Here is a 24,369-nt window from a genome sequence, read left to right as displayed (position 1 = left end):
GAAGAAAAGAAAAAAAAAAAAAAACCCAGCGTATGCTACTAACCAGTTAGCCATCCTTCACTTATTCTCTACAAGATCCTATGAGCTGGGAGGAACACACTGCACTCCATTCTGGGTGACGGAGTGATACTCCGCCAAAAAAAAAAAAAAAAGGAAAAAAAAGAAAAAACCCAGGGTATTCAGGCAACAAGTAGCATGATGAATAGAATAGTACCTCACATCTCAATACTGACGTTGGATGTAAATGGCCTAAATGGTCCACTTAAAAGATACAGAATGGCAGAGTGGATAAAAATTCACCAACCAAGTATCTGCTGTTTTCATGAGACTCACCTGACACATAAGGACTCACATAAGCTTAAGGTAAAGGGGGAAAAAAGGTATTCCATGCAAAGGGACACCAAAAGTGAGCAGGAGTAGCTATTCTCATATCAGACAAAACAGACTTTAAAGCAACAGCAGTTAAAAAAGACAAAGAGAGACATTATATAATGATAATAAAAAAAACTAGTCCAACAGATAAATATCACAATCCTAAATATATATGCACCTAACATTGGAGCTCCCAAATTTATAAAACAATTACTACTAGACCTAAGAAATGAGATAGTAACACAATAATAGTGGGGGACTTCAATACTCCACTGACAACACTAGACAGGTCATCAAGACAGAAAGTCAACAAAGAAACAATGGACTTAAACTATACCCAACAACAAATGGACTTAACAGATATTTACAGAATATTCTACCCAACAACTGCAGAATATACATTCTGTTCATCAGCACATGGAACATCTGCCAAGATAGACCATATAATAGGCCACAAAACAAAAAAATCAAAGAAAATTGAAATTTTAGCAAGAACTCTCTCAGACCACAGTGGAAAAGAATTGGAAATCAACTCCCAAAGGAATCCTCAAAACCATGCAAATACATGGAAATTAAATGACCTGCTCCTGAATAATTGTTGAGTCAACAATGAAATCAAGATGGAAATTTAAAAATTCTTTGAACTGAACAATAATAGTGACACAACCTATCAAAACCTCTGGGATACAGCAAAGGCAATGCTAAGAAGAAAGTTTATAGCATTAAATGCCTACATCAAAAAGTCTGAAACAGCACAGACAATCTAAGGTCACACCTCAAGGAGCTAGAGAAACAGGAAAAAACCAAACCTAAACCCAGCAGAAGAAAAGAAATAACCAAGATCAGAGCAGAAGTAAATGATATTGAAACAACAACAACAAAAAACCCACAAAAGATAAATGAAACAAAAATCTGGTTCTTCGAAAAGATAAATAAAATTGATAGGCCATTAGTAAGATTAACCAATAAAAGAAGAGAGAAGATCAAAGTAAGCTCAATTAGAAACGAAACAGGAGATATTACAACTGATACCACAGAAATACAAAAGATCACTCAAGACTCCTATGTATACCTTTACACGCATAAACTAGAAAACCTAGAGAGGATGGATAAATTCCTGGAAATATACAACTCTACTAGATTAAACCAGGAAGAAATAAAACCTCTGAACAGACCAATAACAAGCAGCGAGATTGAAATGATAATTAAAAAGTTACCAATGAAAAAAAGTCCAAGACCAGAGAGATTCACAGTTAAATTCTATTAGACATTCAAAGAAAAAATTGGTACCAGTCCTACTGACACTATTCCAAAAGACAGAGAAAGGGAATCCTCTCTAAATCATTCTATGAAGTCAGTATCACCCTAATAACAAAACCAGGAAAGGACATAACAAAAAAAGAAAACTACAGACCAATGTCCCTGATAAACATAGATGCAAAAATCCTCAACAAAATACTAGCTAACCAAATCCAACAGCATACCAAAAAGATAATCCACCATGATCAAGTGGGTTTCGTACCAGGGATTCAGGGATGGTTTAACATCTGCAAGTCAATAACTGCAATACATCATGTAAACATAAGTAAAAACAAAAATCACAAGGTCATCTCAATAGATGCAGAAAAAGCATTTGACAAAATTCAGCATTGCTTTATGATGAAAACCCTCAGCAAAATCAGCATAGAAGGGACATACCTTAAGGTAATAAAAGCCATTGATGACAAACCCACAGTCAACATTATACTGAATAGGGAAAAGTTGAAAGCATTTCCCCTGAGCACTGGAACAAGATAAGGATGCCCACTTTCACCACTTCTATTTGACATAGTACTGGAAATCCTAGCCAGAGCAATCAGACAAGAGAAAAAAATAAAAGATATCTAAATTGGTAAAGAGGAAGTCAAACTTTTGCTGTTTGCTGATGACATGATCGTATACCTAGAAAACCCTAAAGACTCATTCAAAAAGCTCCTAGAACTGGTAAATGAATTCAGCAAAATTTTAGGATAACAAAATTAATCTACACAAATCAGTAGCCCTGCTATATACCAACAACAACCAAGCTGAGAATCAAACCAAGAACTCAACCCATTTTACAATAGCTGCAAAAAATAAAATACTTAGGAATATACTTAACCAAGGAAGTGAAAAACCTTTACAAGGAAAACTACAAAACATTGCTGAAAGAAATCATAGATGACATAAACAAATGGAAACACCTCCTATGCTCATGGATGGGTAGAATCAATATTGTGAAGATGACCATACTGCCAAAAGCAACCTACAAATCCAATGTAATTCCCATCAAAATACCCCCATCATTCTTCACAGAACTAGAAAAAACAATCCTAAAATTTATATGGAACCAAAAAAAGAGCCCGCATAGCCAAAGCAAGACTAAACAAAAAGAACAAATCTGGAGGGATTACCTATAAGGTCATAGTCATCAAAGCAGTATGGTATAAGGCCATAGTCAAACTATACTATAAGGCCATAGTCATCAAAGCAGTATGGTGTTGGTATCAAAACAGGCATATAGACCAATGGAACAGAATAGAGAACCCAGAAATAAAGCCAAATACTTATAGTCAATTGATCTTTGACAAAGCAAACGAAAACATAAAGTGATGAAAGGATACCCTATTAAACAAATGGTGCTGGTATAATTGGCAAGCCACATGTAGAAGAATGAAACTGGATCCTCACCTCTCACCTTATACAAAAATCATCTCAAGATGGATCAAAGACTTAAATCTAAGACCTGAAACCATAAAAATTCTAGAAGATAACACTGGCTTAGGCAAAGACTTGTCATGACCAAGAACCCAAAAGCAAATGCAACAAAAACAAAGATAAATACATGGAACTTAAACTAAAAAGCTTCTGCACAACAAAAGAAATAATCAGCAGAGTAAACAGACAACACACAGAGTGGGAGAAAATCTTCACAATCTATACATCCAACAGAGGACTAACATCCAGAATCTACAAAGAACTCAAACAAATCAGCAAGAAAAAAACAAACAATACCATCAAAAAAGTGGGCTAAGGACATGAATAGACAGTTCTCAAAAGAAGATATACAAATGGCCAACAAAAACATGAAAAAAAATGCTCAACATCACTAATTATTAAGGAAATGCAAATCAAAACCATAATGCGATACCACCTTACTCCTGTAAGAACGGCCATAACCAAAAAACAAAAAACAAAAAACAAAACAAAACTATAGATGTTGGCATGGATGTGGTGAAAAGGGAACACTTTTACACTTTGGAGGGAATCTAAATTAGTACAACCACTATGAAAAACAGTGTGGAGATTCCTTAAAGAACTAAAAGTAGATCTACCATTTGATCCAGCAGCCCCACTCCTGGGTATCTACCAAGAGGAAAAGAAGTCATTATATAAAAAATATACTTGCACGCGCATGTTTATAGCAGCACATTTGCAACTGAAAAAATACGGAACCAGCCCAATTGATGTCCATCAATCAACAAGCAGATAAAGAAAATGTGGTATATATATACATATATACCACAGAATACTACTCAGTCATACAAAGGAACAAAATAATGGCATTTGCAGCAACCTGGATGGAACTGGAGACCATTATTCTAAGTGAAATAACTCAGGAATAGAAAACCAAACATCTATGTTCTAATAAGTGGGAGCTAAGCTATGAGGACACAAAGGCATAAGAATAATACAATGGACTTTGGGGACTCAGGGGAAAGGGTGTGGTGGGGGTGAGGGATAAAAGACTACACATTGGGCACAGTGCACACTGCTCAGGTGGTGGGTGAACCAAAATCCCAGATATCACCACCGAATAAATTATTCACATAGACAGGTGTGGTGGCTAACACCTGTAATCCCAGCACTTTGGGAGGCCGAGGCAGGCAGATGACTTGAGCTCAGAAGTTCAAGACAAGCCTGGCCAACATTGAGAAAACCCATCTCTACCAAAAATAAAAACATTAGCTGGGTGTGGTGGCGTGTTCCTGAAGTCACAGCTACTTGGGAGGCTGAGACAGGAGAATTGCTTGAACCCAGGAAGTGGAGTTTGTGGTGAGCCAGGATGTCACCATTGCACTCCAGCCTAGGCAACAGAGCAAGACTCTGGACTCCGTCTAAAACAAAACAAAACAAAACAAAACAATGAACTTTTTCATGTAACCAAACACCACCTGTTTCCCAAAAACCTATTGAAATAAAACAACAAAAAAGAAATGTCTATTCAAGTCCTTTGGCCACTTTCAAATTAGTTTTTGTTATTGAGTTATAGTTCTGAACATTCTGGATATTAATTCTTTATTAGGTATAAATTTGCTAATATTTTCTCCCTTTCCATGGGTTGCTTTTCATTCTGTTTATTGTGTCCTTTGATGCACAGAAGTTTTTAATTTTGATGAAGTCCAATTTCTCTATTTTTCCTTTTGTTGCTTGTGCTTGTGGTGTCACATTCAAGAAATCACTGTTAAATCCAATGTCATGAGGCTTTTGGTCTATGTTTTCTTCTAAGAGTTTTACAGCTTTATGTCTTTTTCCTTTTTTTGAAATCTGCAAGTCTATTTTATTTCCATTAGAAAAATACTATCTATATTAAATTTTGGTCCACTTTCTTCTCCTTGACCTCAAATTTAAACACTTAAATATTACTCAAGTAAAAGCAGAATCACATACCTGACATGAAAACTAAATCATTCACATCATTAGTTTGAATTAGATATGTTCTTGATTATTTCTCAGGAATAAGTACTCTTCTTTCCTACCTGTTATTTCTCTTTTATTTATTGAGTAACTACGTAATGGGTATCTCTTTCCTATATTCAGTAATACAGGTGTAATTTAAAACAGTAACTGGATTCCTTCTCTAATCTTCAATTCATGTTCAACTCTCCCTATTATACGGTATTTCCATAATAACTTCAGATATTTTCATCAAGCTCACACTGTCATCAATTGTGAAAATTAGAAGGTTAATTAAGATGTTACATCAGTTGTAGAAATTAAAATGTTAACAATTCCAGACTACAAAGCACTGGCCCACTTACAGTGATGCTGTTGTCAGCGGTGCTTGGACAGCTACTGCTTCAATTTCAATTCGGCTACCTTTGGGCAAAGCAGCAACTTGGTAAGCAGCTCTAGCAGGACAATTGCTCTTGAAATACTGCTTGTAGATTTCACTGACAGTATTGAAGTCATTTATGTCAGCCAGAAGAGCAGTTGTTTTCAGCACATTAGTGAAGTCACAGCCTGCAGCTTTCAGAATTTCACCCATGTTTTTAAGAGCTTCTTTAGCTTCTTCTGCTATCCCTCCTGACACAAGCTGTCCACTTGAAGGGTCCATCCCTATCTGTCCTGAAATATAAATGGTCCTGTCGACTAACACAGCTTGACTGTTGGGTCCAATGGCCCCTGGAGCTTTTGCGGTGCTGATCACCCTTTTGATCAAGGATGACATGACTAAGTCTTCCCTCTTGCAGCCCCTTCAGGAGAAGAAGCCCCAGCACCAGCCTTGCTCGCTTCTCCTCCAGGTTTATTTCTTATGTTTACGTTGGTGATTCATTTTGGTGAATATAATGTAAGGTAAAGGTCCAACTTTCTTCTTTTGCATGTGGATATCCAATAGGAGCTTACATTTTTATATGGATGTCTATTGAGCCACTGTTAGCATTTTATCACATAATGGGACCCCCTCCTTTGCCTTTCTCATTATAAATGGCCAACAATGACCCCAGCAATGACTCATACCAGTACTTAGAAGACTTAAGCTGTAACCAGTGCCTGAGCTCATGTCTTGTGGAGGTTTAAGCCAGCACTAACAAGTTGGCAGTGTCTTGTATTACCACTTTGCTTATAATAATATGGCAAAAGGTATCATTATTGGAATTGCCACAGTGGGTTCACCATTCAGACTTCTGGATGTGTTCATGCAGTCAAAATTTCTGAGACAGATGACCCTAATGTTGAACTCAGTTCTAAGGTTCTTCATTCAGACAAGAATGACTATGTTTGCTACAGGAAAACTCAGTAGGAAAGCTGACTTGCATATTCAGCACAGAAATGCAAAGGAAAATGAAAAAGGAAGGGAAAAAAGAATTCATATTCATGAAAAATTAAAAATATTTATATTTTCAGAAGTATTGCCAGTTTAAGAAGCTTTGCCAGCCCATGGAGAAAAATCCCTAAAAGGAACAATTGTGAGGTAACTTTCATATGAAATGCTGCTCTTATGTTCTTAATGCTTGTAATGGCATATCTGTGTAGGTTTTTTCACTTATTTTTGTGACTAAATTGGGTATTTGGTGGTATATAATGGATTTCCAGGAAAAAAAACCCAAATCTATGACACCGGATCTATACCATGCATTGGATGACTATCATTCACTTAATTTCCTAAATTGAGGGTCATATATATTTCAGTAATTTTTTTCTATGTATTTCCTGTATAGTTGAGATCATACTGTATGCATATATTTTCACTTTCCTTTTTCTCATACCGTGTCTTAAACATTTTCCGATGCCACTGAAACTGCAAACATCCCTGCTAATGGCAGCCCAGCATTTCCTGACACTGATGCACCATGGTACTATGTGCAGCGTTCGTAACTTGGTAGTTTTCCAGTGTTTGTCTATTTCCCTTTTCAGCCCCATGGCACAGGGACCAATTATCATTAGGATCCTATTATCTTTACCACAAAGCACAGCAACCTCAGAAAGCCTTGATCGGTTTTTGTTTTTGCCCAACCCTTCCACATGCATTGCCAAGTCACTCGTGTTTGGGTGCCGTCAGGATACCGATTATGTCCACACCCAGACTGCGAGGTTTATGTTGCTAATACATATATTTGTCTGCTGCAAAGTTCTAGATTGAAGGAGAAACAATTATTTGTCCCCCTTTCCCTTCAGTTCCTCCTTGCCTGGAATGATCTCCTTTTTCTTAGCACTGTCTCTGAATCCTCTCTTTAATTTTCAGTTTACTCTTCTAGTCTCACCAGCTCCATGAAGTTTTTTTCAACCACTCTCACCCACATTAATATCTTCCTCCAGGGAACTGTCTGCACCTTCACTTTAGTACTTCATTGCCAATCATCTTGTATTATTCTTTGTTTCTTTTACTGTAGATTATAAGTGCATGAAGAGCAGAAATGCTTTTAGAATTATTTTCCTTTCCTATGAGGCAAAGCACAGAAAGGTGACATCCAATAAATTCTAGCTGAATGGAGCAGAGTTGAAGTGCAAACGAATGTACTGACTAAAAGGCTAAAGTGAGCTTTTCCTTTTTTAATAACAACAATACTGGTGGCTCACGCCTGTAATCCCAGCACTTTGGGAGGCCGAGACGGGCGGATCACGAGGTCAGGAGATCGAGACCATCCTGGTTAACACAGTGAAACCCCGTATCTACTAAAAATGCAAAAAATTAGCCGGGCGTGGTGGCGAGCGCCTGTAGTCCCAGCTACTCGGGAGGCTGAGGCAGGAGAATGGCATGAACCCGAGAGGCGGAGCTTGCAGTGAGCCGAGATCGTGCCACTGCACTCCAGCCTGGGCAACAGGGACAGACTCCGTCTCAAAAAAAAAAATAATAATAACAACAATACAGTATTTGGCATATGTCTAATATCCAAAGTAAGAATTTAAACCATCTCATTTTATCATCATCTGAACTGGATATTAGTAAAAAAAAATTGCTACTTACTCAGAATTCGTGCAAACCCAAAGTCACAAATCTTGATTATTCCTTGCTTAGTTATTAGAATATTTTCAGGTTTTATATCTCTGTGAATGCACTGTAAGATCATTATTTGATTATTTTTCTGAACCACCAAAATGACAAAGAATAAACATTAACTACTAGTTTAATAGATACACAGCCTATGAGATAAAAACAAATGTGGGTTTCCTTCACTTTTCTTTTTTTTTTTTTTGAGACGGAGTCTCGCTCTGTCGCCAGGGCTGGAGTGCAGTGGCCGGATCTCAGCTCACTGCAAGCTCCGCCTCCCTGGTTTACGCCATTCTCCTGCCTCAGCCTCCCGAGTAGCTGGGACTACAGGCGCCCGCCACCTCGCCCAGCTAGTTTTTTGTATTTTTTAGTAGAGACGGGGTTTCACTGTATTAGCCAGGATGGTCTCGATCTCCTGACCTTGTGATCCGCCCGTCTTGGCCTCCCAAAGTGCTGGGATTACAGGCTTGAGCCACCGCGCCCGGCCCACTTTTCTAAAAGAACATAAATTGGCAGTTTTTCACTTGTAACTCTTGTCATACCAAAATTAAAACATTTATTAAAATATTGTTTTGTTATTGAAATAACTAAAATTATAATTGTATGTGAAAACTGTCTTTTTTTTTTTTTTTTTAAAGAAGGGATTATCAGGCTAGGTGTGGTGACTCAGGTCCATAATCCCAGCACTTTGAGAGGCTGAGGCAGGAGGATAACTTGAAGCCAGGAGTTTGAGACCACCCTGGGCAATGCACTGAGACCCTGTCTGTACAAAAAAAGTTAAAAAATTAGCCAGGCGTGGTGGCATGCACTTGTGGTCCTAGCTACTCAGGAGGCTGAGGCTGAAGGATCATTTGAGCCTGGAAGGTTGAGGCTGCAGTGAGCTATGATCACACTGCACAGAGCCTGAGCAACTGAGCTAGACCCTGTCTCAAAAACAAATAAATAAAAATAAAAAAGTAAATTCAAGAAGAGAGTATCATACAATTCTTTCACTTTTTGCTGGTCCCTGTTTAAACTGTATGAGGTAAAACCCTAAATGAGATTAGACTCAGAGTACCTCTAATAACTGCTGCCACCCAAGAGTCACAATTAAGGTTGAAAAACTTGCAGATTTGAGAAATTAGAAAAACATTTAAATGATAAAAAGCAAAATTCACTTATAATTAGAATGACCATATTATTTATCATCCAAATCAGGAGACTTCCAAGTGTGAAAGAGGGGCCTATTAATAATCACGCCAGGACAATAGGCACAAACCACGACTGCCCTGGGTGAGCTGGGGCGCACAGTCCCCTACTTAGCAGAGATTCCGAAGCATTCCTCGACAGGGGATGGGGATCATTTCCACATCCTCACCACGGAGCTATCCTGGAACGATCATCATCCTGAGATGGCCCACCATGCTGTCAGAATCCCTACTGGGAAAGTGGGACCTGTGGCACGCTGACCTCAAAAGCAGCTGTTTTTTTTCTTTTTTTTTTCTTTTTGAGACGGAGTCTCGCTCTGTCGCCCAGGCTGGAGTGCGGTGGCGCAATCTTGGTTTACTGCAAGCTCCGCCTCCCAGATTAAAGCGATTCTCCTGCCTCAGCCTCCCAAGTGGCTGGGACTATGGGTGTGTCCCGAGTAGCTAGGATTACAGGCGCTCACCACCATGCCCGGCTAATTTTGTAGTTTTAGTAGAGACGGGTTTCACCATGTTGTTGTCCAGTCTGGTCTTGAATTACTGAGCTCAAGTGATCCGCCCACCTCTGCCTCCCAAAGTGCTGGCATTACAGGCGTGAGCCACCACGCCTGGACCCCGCTATTCTTTCATATGCAGCGGCCTTACAATTTGCTGCCTAATCATAACGACCCTGAATGAAGCAGATGCTCCTCGCCAGACAGGAGCAGCCTGGCTAGGGGCCTGGGTGAGGGCAGGCTGAGTAAGCCCGCGCGCGCATGGGCATTCCAGGTTTCCATGTTGCGGAGGTGCTGTGAGAAAACAGCTCAGACCTTACCCTTCAGAACTTTCCGTTTATCCACGCTCCCAAAAAAGAAAATGGATGAAAATAATATCGATCTCCATCACTGGGCCCTCACAGGGAACTCTGTACTTTTCAAAGCACTTTCAATTCAAAGCATGAATTATTTCATCCTTGCAACAATCCTGTGATTGCAAGTGGCCACTGACAGAGTACATGAATTGAGTGTCACAATAATCAACTCCTTCTGCCTCCTTCTCTACTATGCTGTCAGGCCCTTTAAGCATTTTTGTCAATTTGACAATTCTGAAATGGTTGTCTTTGGTTCTCTAATAGCTATCTAGGAAGAGAAAAAGAGCTGAGCCCTAAATTCATTTTAGGTTGCAGAAATGACACTGGTAGCAGGAACTGGTTCCTATTTAGTCTCAATTACTGTCAACTGCTTCATAATTTGTATGAAGAGCAGTTAGAAGAAACTTTTTTAGGTCTTTTAAAAGTACTAAGGCCTTAGACACTAATTAAAAAAAATACATAGGCTGGGCATGGTTGCTGATGCCTGTAATCCTTGCACTTCGGGAGGCCAAGTTGGGAGGATCGCTTGAGCCCAGAAGTTTGATACCAGCCTGGGCCCAATGGTAAAACTCAGTCTCCACAAAAAATACAAAAATTAGCCAGGTGTGTGGTGTGCACCTTTAGTCCCAGCTACACAAGAGGCTGAGATGGGAGGATGGCTTGTGCCCAGGAGGTGGAGGTTGCAGTGAGCCAAGATGGCACCACCGCACTCTAGTCTGTCTGACAGAGTGAGACCCTGCCTCAAAAAAAAAAAAAAAAAATTGCTGGAATATAAATGAACATAGTTTTGATATCCTACCTTTTAAGCAACACACTTAAGAAATTTAGACTAACACTCTGAGTCAGTAACACTCACTTATAGTTGGTGACTACATTAGAACAGGTTATGTCCTTTAAATGAGTTTGCATCAAATTCTAGAATTTCTAGACTATGTGTAGCATTACCAAGTAAATGGATTTACATCGATATCTGTCCATTGGCCTATACATATGTTTTCTGGATCTAATCCATGTGAAATTTATAGCACTTATTTTTCAACCAAATACACAAAAGGAAATGAAGTATTGACATATCCCAAAGAAACAGGAACATTTATTGGTATAGCAGCAGGTAAGAGAAGTTATTGATGAAGAGTGAGAGGATACTGAAGAAATTTAAAAGGGAGTAAAAATAATTAGAACCTGGCTGGGTGCGGTGGTTCATGCCTGTAATCCCAGCACTTTGGGAGGCTGAGGCAGGCAGATCACCTGAGGTCAGGAGTTCGAGACCAGCCTGGCCAACATGGTGAAATCCTGTCTCTACTAAACATGCAAAAATTAGCCAGGCATGGTTGTGGGTGCCTGTAATCCCAGCTACTCAGGGGGCTGACGCAGGAGAATCGCTTGAACCTGGGAGGTGGAGGTTGCAGTGAGCTGCAGTTGTGCCACTGGACCCCAGCCTGGGCGACATAGCAAGACTCTGTCTCCAAATAAATAAATAAAAATTTAAAAAATTAAATTAAAAAATAAATAATTGAAACCATAAGAAACAGGGCATGGGGGGGAAGAAGACGCTTAGAAATACAGCATTCACCTACTCCACTGCAAAGCCACACTCAATGCAAACTCTCTGCAGTGCCTCTTGCAATCAGCCTATTTTCCCTCAAAGAATAAGAAGCATGCAAGTCTCTGTTAATAAAATAATTTCAATAAATTGAGTTTTATACACAGCTTTTTTTTTTTTTTTTTTTGAGACAGAGTCGCTCTTTGTTACCCAGGCTGGAGTGCAGTGGTGCGATCTCAGCTCACTGCAACCTCTGCCTCCTGGGTTCAAGTGATTCTCCTGCCTCAGCCTCCTGAGTCGCTGAGATTACAGTCGCCCACCACCATACCTGGCTAATTTTTTGTATTTTTTAGTAGAGATGGGGTTTCGCCATATTGGCCAGGCTGGTCTTGAACTCCTGACCTCAGGTGATCCACCCGCCTCAGCCTCCCAAAGTGCTGGGATTACAGGCATGAGACACCACGCGTGGCCTTGTACACAGCTTTTAGCAAACATTGCTCAGGTTCGGTTGTTGTGGCTGATGGGCAATCTTTTTTTTTTTTGGCTCACAAGCCAGCCAAAAGAGATATCTATGGTATTTTAAAACTGACTTTTAACTTTAAAATCATCTCTGCAAACTTGCACACCAGAGATTGCTTCTTAAATAGCCTGATAAAAACAATAAATAGTTTTTTTTATTATCTGATGAATTTATTCTCTTGGAGCCTTAGGCATGGATGCTCATACAGTGAGGAGAAAAGGGACCCCCTCCTCAACAACCAAAACATGAGGATCAACAAGATGCTGATGGAGGTTGCAGCCTGGCCTGCTCCTATCTCAGAAGTCATTTTTGCCTGCTGGGCATGGTGGCTCATGCTTGTAATCCTAGCTCTTTGGGAGGCCAAGGTGGGAGGATGGCTTGAGGTCAGGGGTTTGAGACCACCCTGGGCCACACAATGAAACTATCACTACAAAAAAAATTTTTTTTTTTTTTTTAAATTAGCCATGCATGGTGGTATGTGTAGTCCCAGTTACTTGGGAGGCTAAGGTGGAAGGATTGTTTGAGCATGGGAGGCTGAGGTTGCAGTGAGCCGTGAAGGTGCCACTGCATTCTAGCCTGGGCAACAGAGCAAGATCCTGTCTCAGGAAAAAAAAAAAAAAAGAAGTCATTTTTGCCATTTTGAGATGAAGCCCCTTTTCCCCTCTTCTCTAATCAATACAGCAAATATATAAAAATCCATGGGTTCATTATGGTGTTAAATGGATCACTTTGGTTACCTCACTCTAGTGATATTATAGGGTAAAACAGCACCAAATGAGTAGGTATTTTCTTAAGTCCTGTGCTTCTCCAAATTTACTGTGCACATGAATCACCTGGAGCTCTGGTTAAAATGCAGACTCTGATTCAGCAGGTCTGTAGAGGACCTCAGATTCAGCATTTCTAACAAGCTCCCAAGTGATCTCTATGAACCATAGTTGGAGTAGCGAGGCCTGAATCCCTTGGTACTTGAACCTTCAGTGTCCTGCTTAGGATCTTGACTCTTGGGATGATAAGTACACATGGTCTCTACAGGTTGAAAGCTGTGAGTCATCAGCAACACCACTGGGTCAGATTGCCTTTTCTATCCTTTGAGACTATCATGGGAGTTCCTCTAAAAATAAGGAGAGTATGAAGGTTTTAGTTGTATTATTGTGACAGCTTTATATATGGCTTAGATTTTTTTTCTTTGCATGCATTTTAATTATAGATAAATAAAAAGACACATACACAAAGGCTTACCATAAGAAAATGAGAAGGAATTTCCATCTTGAAGGATGCAAATTTGTCTGAAAAATTATCTTTTTTTTGAGACAGAGTCTTGCACTGTCACCCAGGCTGGAGTGCAGTGGCCTGATCTTAGCTCACTGTAACCGCTGCCTCCCGAGTTCAAGTGATTCTCCCACCTCAGCGTCCCGAGTAGTAATGGGATTACAGGCATGCATTACCATGCCCGGAAAATTTTTGTATTTTTAGTAGAGAGAGGGTTTCACCATGTTGGCCAGGCTGGTCTTGAACTCCTCACCTCAGGTAATCTGCCCACCTCAACCTCCCAAAGTCCTGGGATTACAGGCATGAACCACCATGCCTGGCCTGAAAAATTATTTGTTTTTAATAGAGGCCACATATTATCAATCAGAAGTTTTCGGTGTTTTAAAGCTTAGGGTATAGAATGTGTTGTTCCAAGGGCAGAAATGATGGCAGTTGCGTTGGTCTACAATAATGTTTGGGTCCACTGGAGATAGTCACAATCAGTTAGGCAGTTTGGGTTGACTGACTGATTGACTCATTCAACCAACCAACCATTGATCCATCCATCCATCCATCCATCCAACCATCCATCCATCCATCCATCCATCCATCCATCCATCCAGTTATTAAATAAATATTTATTGAGCACCCTTTATATAAAAATATCCAATTTAGGTATTAAAGAGATACAAAGATAAAGCAGCCACAGACATTGAATTCAAGCTTATAACCAAGTACTCGGAAAGTGTCTGGTTATATAGGGATAAACACTTGTGGTAAGTGGTATTTTTAGAAATCATTTTAACTACCCATAAAACTCCTGCAGCAACTTTGATACCTCCTATAGCATGGTGGAAAGCAACAGAGATAAGGATTCCATTTGGCATCATCTTTATTAAGTATTAGAAAGCACAATTTGCAACATGAAAAATAGGTTTACATAGTTTGTGAAAAATATCCCTCTACATTAATAGAAAATAAAAGCTTTTGATTTAACCTAATAAAAACTTCACTGACTTTCCTAAAAGTAAAGAAAGCTTCCCCTCCATACTGAAATGTATTCCCATGATCTTATACTTTCTTTTTCAGCAATCCTAGACTGCTATGATAGACATTCTGCTGGCATCAAAACTGACCATATGGTACTCTGTATCATTGCCTCAGCACTGTCTCTGTCTAGGCACCAACTCAAAAGGGCTAGATATATATTTTAAAAGCTATCATTGGCTGAGTGCAGTGGTTCACACCTGTAATCCTCGCACTTTGGGCAGCCAAGGCAGGAGTTTGAGGCCAGCCTGGGCAAGATAGTGAGACCCCTGTCTCTGCAGAAACAAAAATTGGCTGAGTGTAGTGGCATGTGCCTGTAGTCTCAGCTACTCAGGGAGGCTGAAGTGGGAGAATCACTTGAGCTCAGGAGTTTGAGGCCCAAGTGCGCTACGATCACGCCACTGCACTCCAGCCTGGGCAACAGAGTGAGACAGTCACAAAAATATAATGATATATAGCAAAGGGACCAGGAGCCAACTTGAAGAAGCTCTCCTTGGCCTAAGATGGGAAAATCTGAGCATCAGAGAGACCAATAACAGCAAAGAATCGAAAACACCACAATACAAAATTGGTGTTTATAATGGTGCTCCAGCCACTTCTCCCCAAAACGTGTCACTGTTGCTAAGATACCCGCTCATCACCCTGAGTGTTGATAAATAAAAGTAGCCAGAATCCATGAGGGTGAGTTCTTTTCCATACAATTCCAATTATTAAATGCAGAAGGAATAATAGAATTAGAAAATCGCTGTCATGAAATACTAGATGCAGGCAATAATCATCACTGGATGCTAAAACCACCAGGGAAACAACGTTGACAGTTAAAATGATAATGGAGGGGACCAAACGAATACCTCCTGAGCCCACTCACCAATTTTAACATTCTCGCAAGTGGGACAAGTGGCTGCTATACACCTCACGATGGGGATGCGACAGGAAGTGTACCGCACCACGTAGGAGGCATTCTTATCTAAAGAAAAGCGGAACCTGAATATGATCAAGCCTCTAGATATAAACTCCAATTTACAGGAAATACAAGTGAAAGAACAAGTTAAGTTACGTACAGGAAACAGCCAAAATTATTTCTCTAACATAGTCGTATTCAAAGTGTGGTTCTTGAACCGGCAGCTTCAGTAGCATCTGGGAAAAACAGAAGACATGCACATTCTTGGGGCCCTACCTCAGACCTACTGAATCAGAAACTCTGGGGACGGGGCCCAGGAAGCTGTGTTTTCACAAGCCCTCCTAGTGATTTTGATGCATGCCCAAGCTTGAGAACTACGGCTATAAAAGATTCATGAACTTTTTTTTTTGAGACAGTCTCACTCTGTCGCCCAGGCCGGAGTGCAGTGGTGTAATCTCGGCTCACTGCAAGTTCCGCCTACTGGGTTCCCGCCATTCTCCTGCCTCAGCCTCCCGAGTAGCTGGGACTACAAGCACCCGCCACCACGCCCAGCTAATGTTTTGTATTTTTAGTAGAGATGGGGTTTCACCGTGTTAGCCAGGATGGTCTCGATCTCCTGACCTCGGGAGCCGCCCGCCTCGGCCTCCCAAAGTGCTGGGATTACAGGCGTGAGCCACCACACCCGGCTGGAAATGGCTTTTTAAAAGGAAAGGAAAGGGGGACTTAGATTGCTATAGAGTAAAGGACTTAAGAGACATAAAAATAATAGTGAAAAAATAAAAAAGTACCATGGGGGATTACACCAGCAATATCCTGAAAACTTACTATTATTACTTTTGGAGACAGGGTTTCATTCTGTTGCCCAGGCTGGAGAGCAGTGATGTGATCTCGGCTCACTGCAACCTCCGCCTCTTGGGTTCAAGTGATTCTCCAGCTTCAACCTCCCAAGTAGCTAGGATTATAGGTGTGCACCACCATGGCTGGCTAATTTTTATATTTTTTCATAGAGATAGGGTTTCTCCATGTTGCCCAGGCTGGTCTTGAACTCCTGAGCTCAAAGCCATCTGCATGCATTGGCCTCCCAAAGTGCTGGGATTACAGGCATGAGCCACCACACCAGCCCTGAAAAATTATTCTAGCCCAATTTAAACATAGTTTCAGGGGTCACTGGCCCTATGGCAAAAGGAATCATTACATTTATTCAAATTTTTAATTCATAAGGAATTAGCAATTTGATTCTTACAGAAATTGGAAAGAGTCATGAATAATGCATCACTTTTTTCTCATATTTTGAACTTTCTTTTGTTATTTCCTTTTCTTCTTTTTTGCAGACAGGGTCTTGCCCCAGGCCAGTCTCAAACTCTGGGGCTCACTTGATCCTCCTACCTCAGCCTCCCAAAGTGCTGGGATTACTGGCTGAACTTTTGTTTTGCTTCTTTGACTCTTACTTTCCCTTTGTCTTCAGCTCTCCAAACAAAACCCTGAGCTATTTAGAAGATTCATCATGAAGAAATGAATAAATTCATTAGAAAATGTTACTTATGTTATGTATATGACAGAAATTAAGAGCTTGAAGTGTTTGCCATAATACACTTTTGATCACTCCATCAGCAACTCTGAGGGAAAAAATAAAAAGGGAAATGAAAACTCACAGGATAGCGTTCCAGAAGCAAGGGTTGGGAACAGAAGTGGAGTGGCGAGGAACTGCCATGTTCAAGGAACATCATGCAGAGGGATCCTAAAAAAATATTTTAGTGAAAATTGGGCTTTACTATCTTTTTATTATAGTTATGTAATTTCCTTTTGTAATTTGAATTTTTTACATCCACAAAATGATATACACTTATGAAGATTCAAAAAATATAGAAAGGTAAAGGAATAAAATGTGTTGGGTCAAATCTTGCTACCCCAAAATAACGGCTATAACCTCTGGTGGCTGTCTCTTCAGGCACCTCTGTTCCTCTCTCTCCCTGTCTCTTCTGTACTTTTTTTTTTTTTTTTTGAGACAGGGTCTGGCTCTGTCACCCAGGCTAGAGTGCAGTGGCATGATCTCAGCTCACTGCAACTTCCTCTTTCGGAGTTCAAGACATTCGATTCTCTTGCCTCAGTCTCCCAAGTAGCTGGGATTACAGGCGCGCACCACCATGCCCAGCTAATTTTTGTATTTTTAGTAGAGATGGGGTTTCGCCATGTTGGCCAGGCTGGTCCTGAACTCCCAGTCTCAGATGATCCATCTGCCTCACCCTCCTAGAGTGCTGGGATTACAGGTGTGAGCCACTATGCCCAGCCAGTATTTACTTTTTAACTTTAATTTTAAAATAAACACATTTGTATGGTTTAAATTTTAAACATATAAAAGTATATACATGAAGTCTCTCTGACACCTGCCTAGCCACCCATTTATTTTCTTCCATTTCACCCCGACCACTTTGAGAAACGTTTTATGCATGGAGGTACAAATACCAACATGTACACATATATTTTAGTGGCTCCAGAGGAGATTATTATATGGCTGTAGCATAATTTACTTAGTCTCCATTGATGAGCAGTTCAGTTCAGCCAATTTTTATTTCTAGAAACTCTTCAATGAATATCTGTAATCATCCATCTTATGATATTTATGCAATTACCTTCTTAAGATAAGTTCTAGAAGTGGGATTTCTGAGACCAGTGGTAGGCACCCATTACATTTTGATCCTGCAGGGATGAAATTCAGGTAGACCTGAGACTTGTTTTCACAGGAAAAAAGGTATACTTGGAAGATAGCTCTTCAATTCATCCAATTCATGTTGGTGGTAGACACTCAAGTTATTTTGTAATAGTTACTTGTCCCTGGTAAGCAGATAGCCCAAAAGGAGGCCAGGGAGAATAAGGATCCCATAAGAATGGGAGGGTGTAAGCTTCTTGTCTCTGGCAGACTCATCACTCTGTATAGAAAATATTGGGAAGTATCATGGGCAGGTGTATTTTCCACTGGGGATTGGGGGTCTGGGAAACTTACTCTGTTTGCGAGTATTCTATTTTATGTAACCATCTCCATGAATTATAGCAATTACATTCTCTGTAACTTTTCTGTTGGTAGCTTTCCATCACTCACATCACTGTCCCATGATGATGCCTTCACATTTACACACTGTCAAACTACCCTTTCTGAGGAAGGTTATACCCATTTTCACTCCCACCAAACATCTGTGCATCAAAGTCCCTGTCTCCTCATTGTCTTGCCAACATTTGGTTTTGCCAATGTTATGTTTGCCAATCTGTGGTTAAAATAAAAAGATGTCTCATTGTGTTTTTTATTTGCATTTCACTAATTTTTAGTGATTATTATTTTTCACACCCTTATTGGATACTACATTTCTTCTTTTGTGTAATTCCATTTCATGCGTTTATTGCTTTTTAAATTGGTCTGTTCACTGCTTTCTTACTGATTTACAAAGACTCAATGTACATCACGGTCTGTTATATATGCTGCAAATATTTTTCTCAGTGTTGTCTTTCAGCCCTGTTGATGGAGATGTGGCTGTTGTCTGTATATTTTTTAAAAATCTGAAACATAAAGGTTTCTTTTACTAAATGTCAACTATAAGGATTTTCTTAATTAAAAAAATTATATTATATAATACCCAAACATATCCATTATTCAGATTTAATATTTTATCATATTTGGATACTTAAATCATATATTTAGATCACTTTTTAAAAACTGAACATGTGCAGATGTAGCTGACTTTACAGAACAGTGGGAAGGCCTAGGCATGACTCAGTTATAACACTAGCTACAAGATACCACCGTGTGAGGCTGAAGTATATGCAGAGAAAAGCAAGCAATGTACATGGTATTTTTCTCAGAGCAGTTTCCTGATCTTGTATCACAATTATGGTGGTATGCCCTTGACATCAGTGGCCCAGTGGCAACCCTCTGACTCCAGTTCTCCTCATTATTAATATTGTGAATGTACCTAATTCTCATGATTAAATCCCTTTCCACTTGAAGTGTCTATTTCCAGCACTGAATTCTGATATAACTGTATTCTCCCCACTTCATCTAGAGTCAAACCTGAAACAACATTGTTTACATTTTTAAAATATGAGGCAGGAAGAATAGTATAGCCATTTTGAGCACTGTGAGACAGGTCGCTTGAATTCAAATCCCAGATATGCTGCTGTTTTCCTACTTTATAATCTTTTTTTTTTTTTTTTTTTTTTTTTGAGATGGAGTCTTGCTCTGTCTGCAGTGGCCCAATCTCAGCTCACTGCAAGCTCTGCCTCCCGGGTTCACACCATTCTCCTGTCTCAGCCTCCCGAGTAGCTGGGACTACAGGCGTCGGTCACCACACCCAGCTAATTTTTTGTATTTTTAGTAGAGACGGTGTTTTACCGTGTTAGCCAGGATGGTCTCGATCTCCTGACCTCGTGATCCACCCTCGGCCTCCCAAAGTGCTGGGATTACAGGTGTGAGCCACTGCGCCTGGCCTCTACTTTATAATCTTGAACATACGTTATTTAAGTTCTCTGAACTTTCAGTTTTCCTCATGCATAATAACAGAATAATATCTCATAAGTTTATGGAGTAATCTATCCCCTCAATGTCTGGTTTTAACACCCACATGGGTTCTGGAGATACAGGTCTGAGATCAGACAAGGCCAGTCGATGGGATTGAGACCCCCATACAAAGACAGAAGAGGTGCAGAAGAATAGCAAGAGGCCCCGAGGAGAGAAAGAACTGGGAGTGTGGGGAAGACAGTATGAGGCCAGGTGTGAGTGTGGCTGACGCTTGAGTGAAGAAGACGGGAAGATTGGCAGAGACCAGTCCATGGAGGGCCTCAGAGTTCTAGATCTCGATAAGAAATTTGGATTTTATGCTAAATTCAAAACCATTGAAAGAAATCAAGCAAGGAAGTGACATAATATGGAGAATGGATTTCTGGGGGTCAACACACTTACAGAGAGAGAAATTAGGAGGCTAATTCAATAACCCAAGTGAGATTTGGACACTTAGATTATGGTGGCAGCAGTGAGAGGAAGGGAAATGGATTTCCATCCTTGGGAGGGACTAGCAAGGGTGGAGCACGTGCTCCTACTGACATGGGAACAGAACGCTGGTCTGGTCGGAATCTAAGAGCCTACAGGTGCAGGAGAGTAAGTACAGGAATTGGGAAACGAGGTAGGGGCTAGGATTCAGAAACTGCAAAGCCCCAATTATTAGCCTAAATAACATGGAATCAAGAATGAAGTAATTTCATAGGAAAGTAATTTCATAGGATGTTAAAGATGCCTTTAACATGAAAGAGGATGTTTAAAGGCATCTCACAGGAAGTGTCACATTCGGTTCAGTTAGCTTCCAAGAAGGCAGATTCCGTCAGGGGCAAAACAACATCCCTGATCGTGCAAAGAGAAGATAGCCATCAAAGAGAACCACAAACCACCACTACAGATCGTGCAAAGAGAAGATAACCATCAAAGAGAATGCACATCCACGCGGTGCTCAGTCCAGAAAGATAGAGTGCTGCAGCACTGTTCAGCCACAGGCAGCCTTTTTCAAAGCATCTTGGAGCAAAATGAACCTCTGGTGAAATCAAATGATGCTCAATGTTTAAATATTATATTTTGGGCAAGTGCAAAACCAAATATTTGACTGGTTCAGAAGTAATTGAGGTTCTTGCCGCTAAAAGTAATACTAAAAGTTGTAATGAAGGCCTCAAAGCAAACATGAGACACCACAGTTCAAGTCCCAATGGGTTAACAAGAAAGGGTAACATGATGGGGGAATTCAGACTGAACTGCTCGGAATATGCTCCTTGAATCACTCAGAGGAAGACCTGATGCTGACATCAGAAGTCACTACCTGGAAGTTTGTTATAAAAACTTAATAGGGGAAGCTTGATTTCATTATTACTATCCAAGATGAATTCAGTCCTTCTCAGTAAATCTTTACTATCCTAGAATAAAATCCAGCCTTGTTACTATGGCCTACCAGGCTATTAATAACATTTTACTTCCATTTCCCTTCCCAACTTTATCGCCTATCACATCGCCAAAGTCACTCCATCCCAGTCCATTATTTTCCGCTGCTCTCTGAACATGCCAGGCTTATTTTATCATTTATTTATTTATTGAGACGGAGTTTCACTCTTGTTGACCAGGCTAGAGTGCAATGGCACAATCTCAGCTCACCGCAACCTCTGCCTCGCAGGTTCAAGTGATTCTCCTGCCTCAGCCTTCTGAGTAGCTGGGATTACAGGCATGCACCACCACACCCGGCTAATTTTGTGTTTTTAGTAGAGATGGGGTTTCTCCATGTTGGTCAGGCTGGTCTCGAACTCCTGACCTCAGGTGATCTGCCTGCCTCGGCCTCCTGAAAGTGTTGGGATTACAGGCGTGAGCCTGTAATCCCTGGCCCCCCAGGCTTATTTATAACTTCAATCAGGCTGTTAATAACATTTTACTTCTATTTCTATATTCACTTCTATTTCTACTTCTATTAACAGTTTATTGTTCCTTCTATTCTCTTTTGGTGATGAGTAATTTTCTGTGTTAACTTGACTAGGTTAAGGGATGCCCAGATAGCTGGTAAAACATTATTTCTGCCAGGTGCAGTGACTCGTGCTTGTAATCCCAGCACTTTGGGAGGCTGAGGCAGGAGGATTGCTTGAGCCCAGGAATTTGAGACCAGCCTGAGCAACATGGCAAGACCCCATCTCTAATCAAAGTTTAAAAATTAGCCAGACATAATGGTGAGTGTCTGTGGTCCCAGCTGCTCAGGACGCTCAGGCAAGAGGATTGCTTGAGTTCGGGAGTTTGAAGCTGCAGCAAGCCATGTTCAGGCCACTGCAGAGAGTGAGACAAGTGAATGAGACCTTCTCTCAAAAAAAACAAAAAAACCCAAAACATCATTTGTGGGTGTGTCTGTGAGGGTGTTTCTGGAAGGGATTCACATTTGAATCAGTAGACTGAGTAAAGAAGACCCACCCACAATGGTGAGGGTAGGCAGACAGGCATCATCAAACCTGCTGGGGGCCTGGATACAACAAAAAGGTAGAGGAAGGGTTGCTTCTGTCTCCTTGAGCTAGAACATCCGTCTTCTTCTGCCCTTGGATGTGGAAGCTCCTGGCTCTCAGGCCTTTGGACTTTGAAGCTTTCTGTCCTCTTGGGCCTTAGGACTCGGCCTGAATTAGACCATCAGCTTTCCTGGTTCTCTGGCTTGCAGATGGCAGATTGCGGAATTTTTCTCCCTCCATAATCACATGAGTCAATACCCATAATAAATCTCCTGTTATCAATACCTCTATGTATCGTATTAGTTTTGTTTCTCTGAAGAATCTTGACTAATACACCTCCTGGGCATTCTCTAACTTCACGCTGTGCTTTATTTTTCTTCAAAGACTCATAACGCTTTTTTATTGCTGGACTACATCAGAATGTAAATTGCACAAGGCAAGGACTTTTTCTTGTCCATTATTATAGCCCCAGCACCTAGAACAGGACCTGGTACCTAATAGGAGCTCAATTAATCTTGTTTCTCTGGCACTCCCCAGAAATTTTATAAACTAAAACCTTGCGACAAATGTCTTTCTCTTTAAATTAGCTAGAGTGAATTCTGTTGTTGAATCCTGACCAATTCAGGACATGGTACCAGAAGTGGATGTGGGAAACAATCCAAGGCTGTGAGAATCTAGGATTGGGTGTCTAATGTAATGGGGTCTGAAGGGCAGCATCTAATTACCATTAATGGCGGGGATGCTGGCAGATGGCCACCCAGTAATGAAACAGGAATTTATTTATTTATATAATTTTTTTTTTTTTTTTTTTTTGAGACAAAGTCTCGCTCTGTCACTCAGGCTGGAGTGCAATGGCGTGATCTTGGCTCACTGCAACCTCCACATCCTGGGTTGAAGCAATTCTCCTGCCTCAGCCACCTGAGTAGATGGAACTACAGGTGCCTGCCACCATACCTGGCTAATTTTTTGTATTTTAGTAGAAATGGGATTTCACTCTGTTGCCTAGAGTAGTCTTGAACTCCTGACCTCAAGCAATCTGTCTGCCTCGGCCTCCCAGAGTGCTAGGATTACAGGTATGAGCCACTGTGCTCGGCCTGAAAAGGGAATTTAAATAGTCACCTGTGGCCATCTGGAATAAAATGCTTATTCAAGGCAAAGCTTTGGTGAACTAAGTGTCATAGAACAATATGGGGAATGTAGGTAATAACAGATATGTGACGTGGTCTGGCTGCTTCTAATTTCACTGGATAAATTAAAGAAAAAAAGCACAGGTTCAGAGCTTTAATATCTTGGTTCAAGGCACAGTTAGGACATCAGGCATTTTGATATTTACCTTACAAGAACCCCTTACTTCTTGTTTCTGTAGGACTCACTTTACAGATCCACTGGGACTACCATGAGATTGCTAAAAAACTGACACACACAATAACCCTGCAGGGTGCTCAGTGACAACAAAGACTGAATTTATGTGAGGGTAATTAGTTTCTCAGTTAATGAGATGAGAAGGAGAAACTGTCCAGGAATTGGAATGTGACACTTGAAAGTATTCATGTAACTAAGAGCCCCCTAACTTCCTCCCAAATTTTTCTTCTTATAGGAAGTAGCCCCCAAACTTGTACAATGAGGCTGCTTCTGCCTTGCTGCAGACTCTCAGATCTCACCTGAGGCAGGTGCCTTGTGTGGGGATGTCCACTTTCTTCAAGCCTCCTCTCCCCACCTCCCCTCAGGGTCTCCAAACCTTAACTAAAGTCAGATCCCAGCATGACTCAGGGGGCCTATAACAAAGTGAAACAGAGGAAGAGGAGATTTATATAGTGAAAAGAACTACAAAATTTTGCTGATTTATAACGGGGAATGTATGAAGAAATGGATTTCACGGGTGTTGGACCAGAGGGGAAGAAATATGACTTTAGATTGGGCTGATTATAACAATATGGGCACAACTTATTCGAGATTCTGGTTTTTTTTTT

The 24,369-nt window shown here is 40.6% G+C and overlaps 1 protein-coding gene and 1 pseudogene across 2 annotated transcripts in view; both read right to left on the bottom strand.

The window, feature by feature from the left end:
- Positions 1-24,369, bottom strand: part of CDKL4 (cyclin-dependent kinase-like 4) — a 55,163-nt gene that overhangs the window by 19,271 nt on the left and 11,523 nt on the right. Inside the window, exons 3-4 of the mRNA XM_011935934.1 lie at positions 16,941-17,013; positions 8,081-8,171 (exon numbers count right to left, since the gene is read on the bottom strand). Of these exons, the coding sequence (XP_011791324.1) occupies positions 8,081-8,171; positions 16,941-17,013 (164 nt within the window). The remainder of the gene's footprint in view (positions 1-8,080; positions 8,172-16,940; positions 17,014-24,369) is intronic.
- Positions 4,927-5,901, bottom strand: LOC105507446 (annotated as a pseudogene). The gene has a single exon (XR_001001101.1). The product of XR_001001101.1 is annotated as a ribonuclease UK114 pseudogene (transcript).

This window comes from Colobus angolensis, unplaced genomic scaffold (genome assembly GCF_000951035.1).
Source record: "Colobus angolensis palliatus isolate OR3802 unplaced genomic scaffold, Cang.pa_1.0 Scaffold15, whole genome shotgun sequence".
Classification (NCBI taxonomy): Eukaryota; Metazoa; Chordata; class Mammalia; order Primates; family Cercopithecidae; genus Colobus; species Colobus angolensis.
This window is presented reverse-complemented; position numbering and strand designations above follow the sequence as displayed.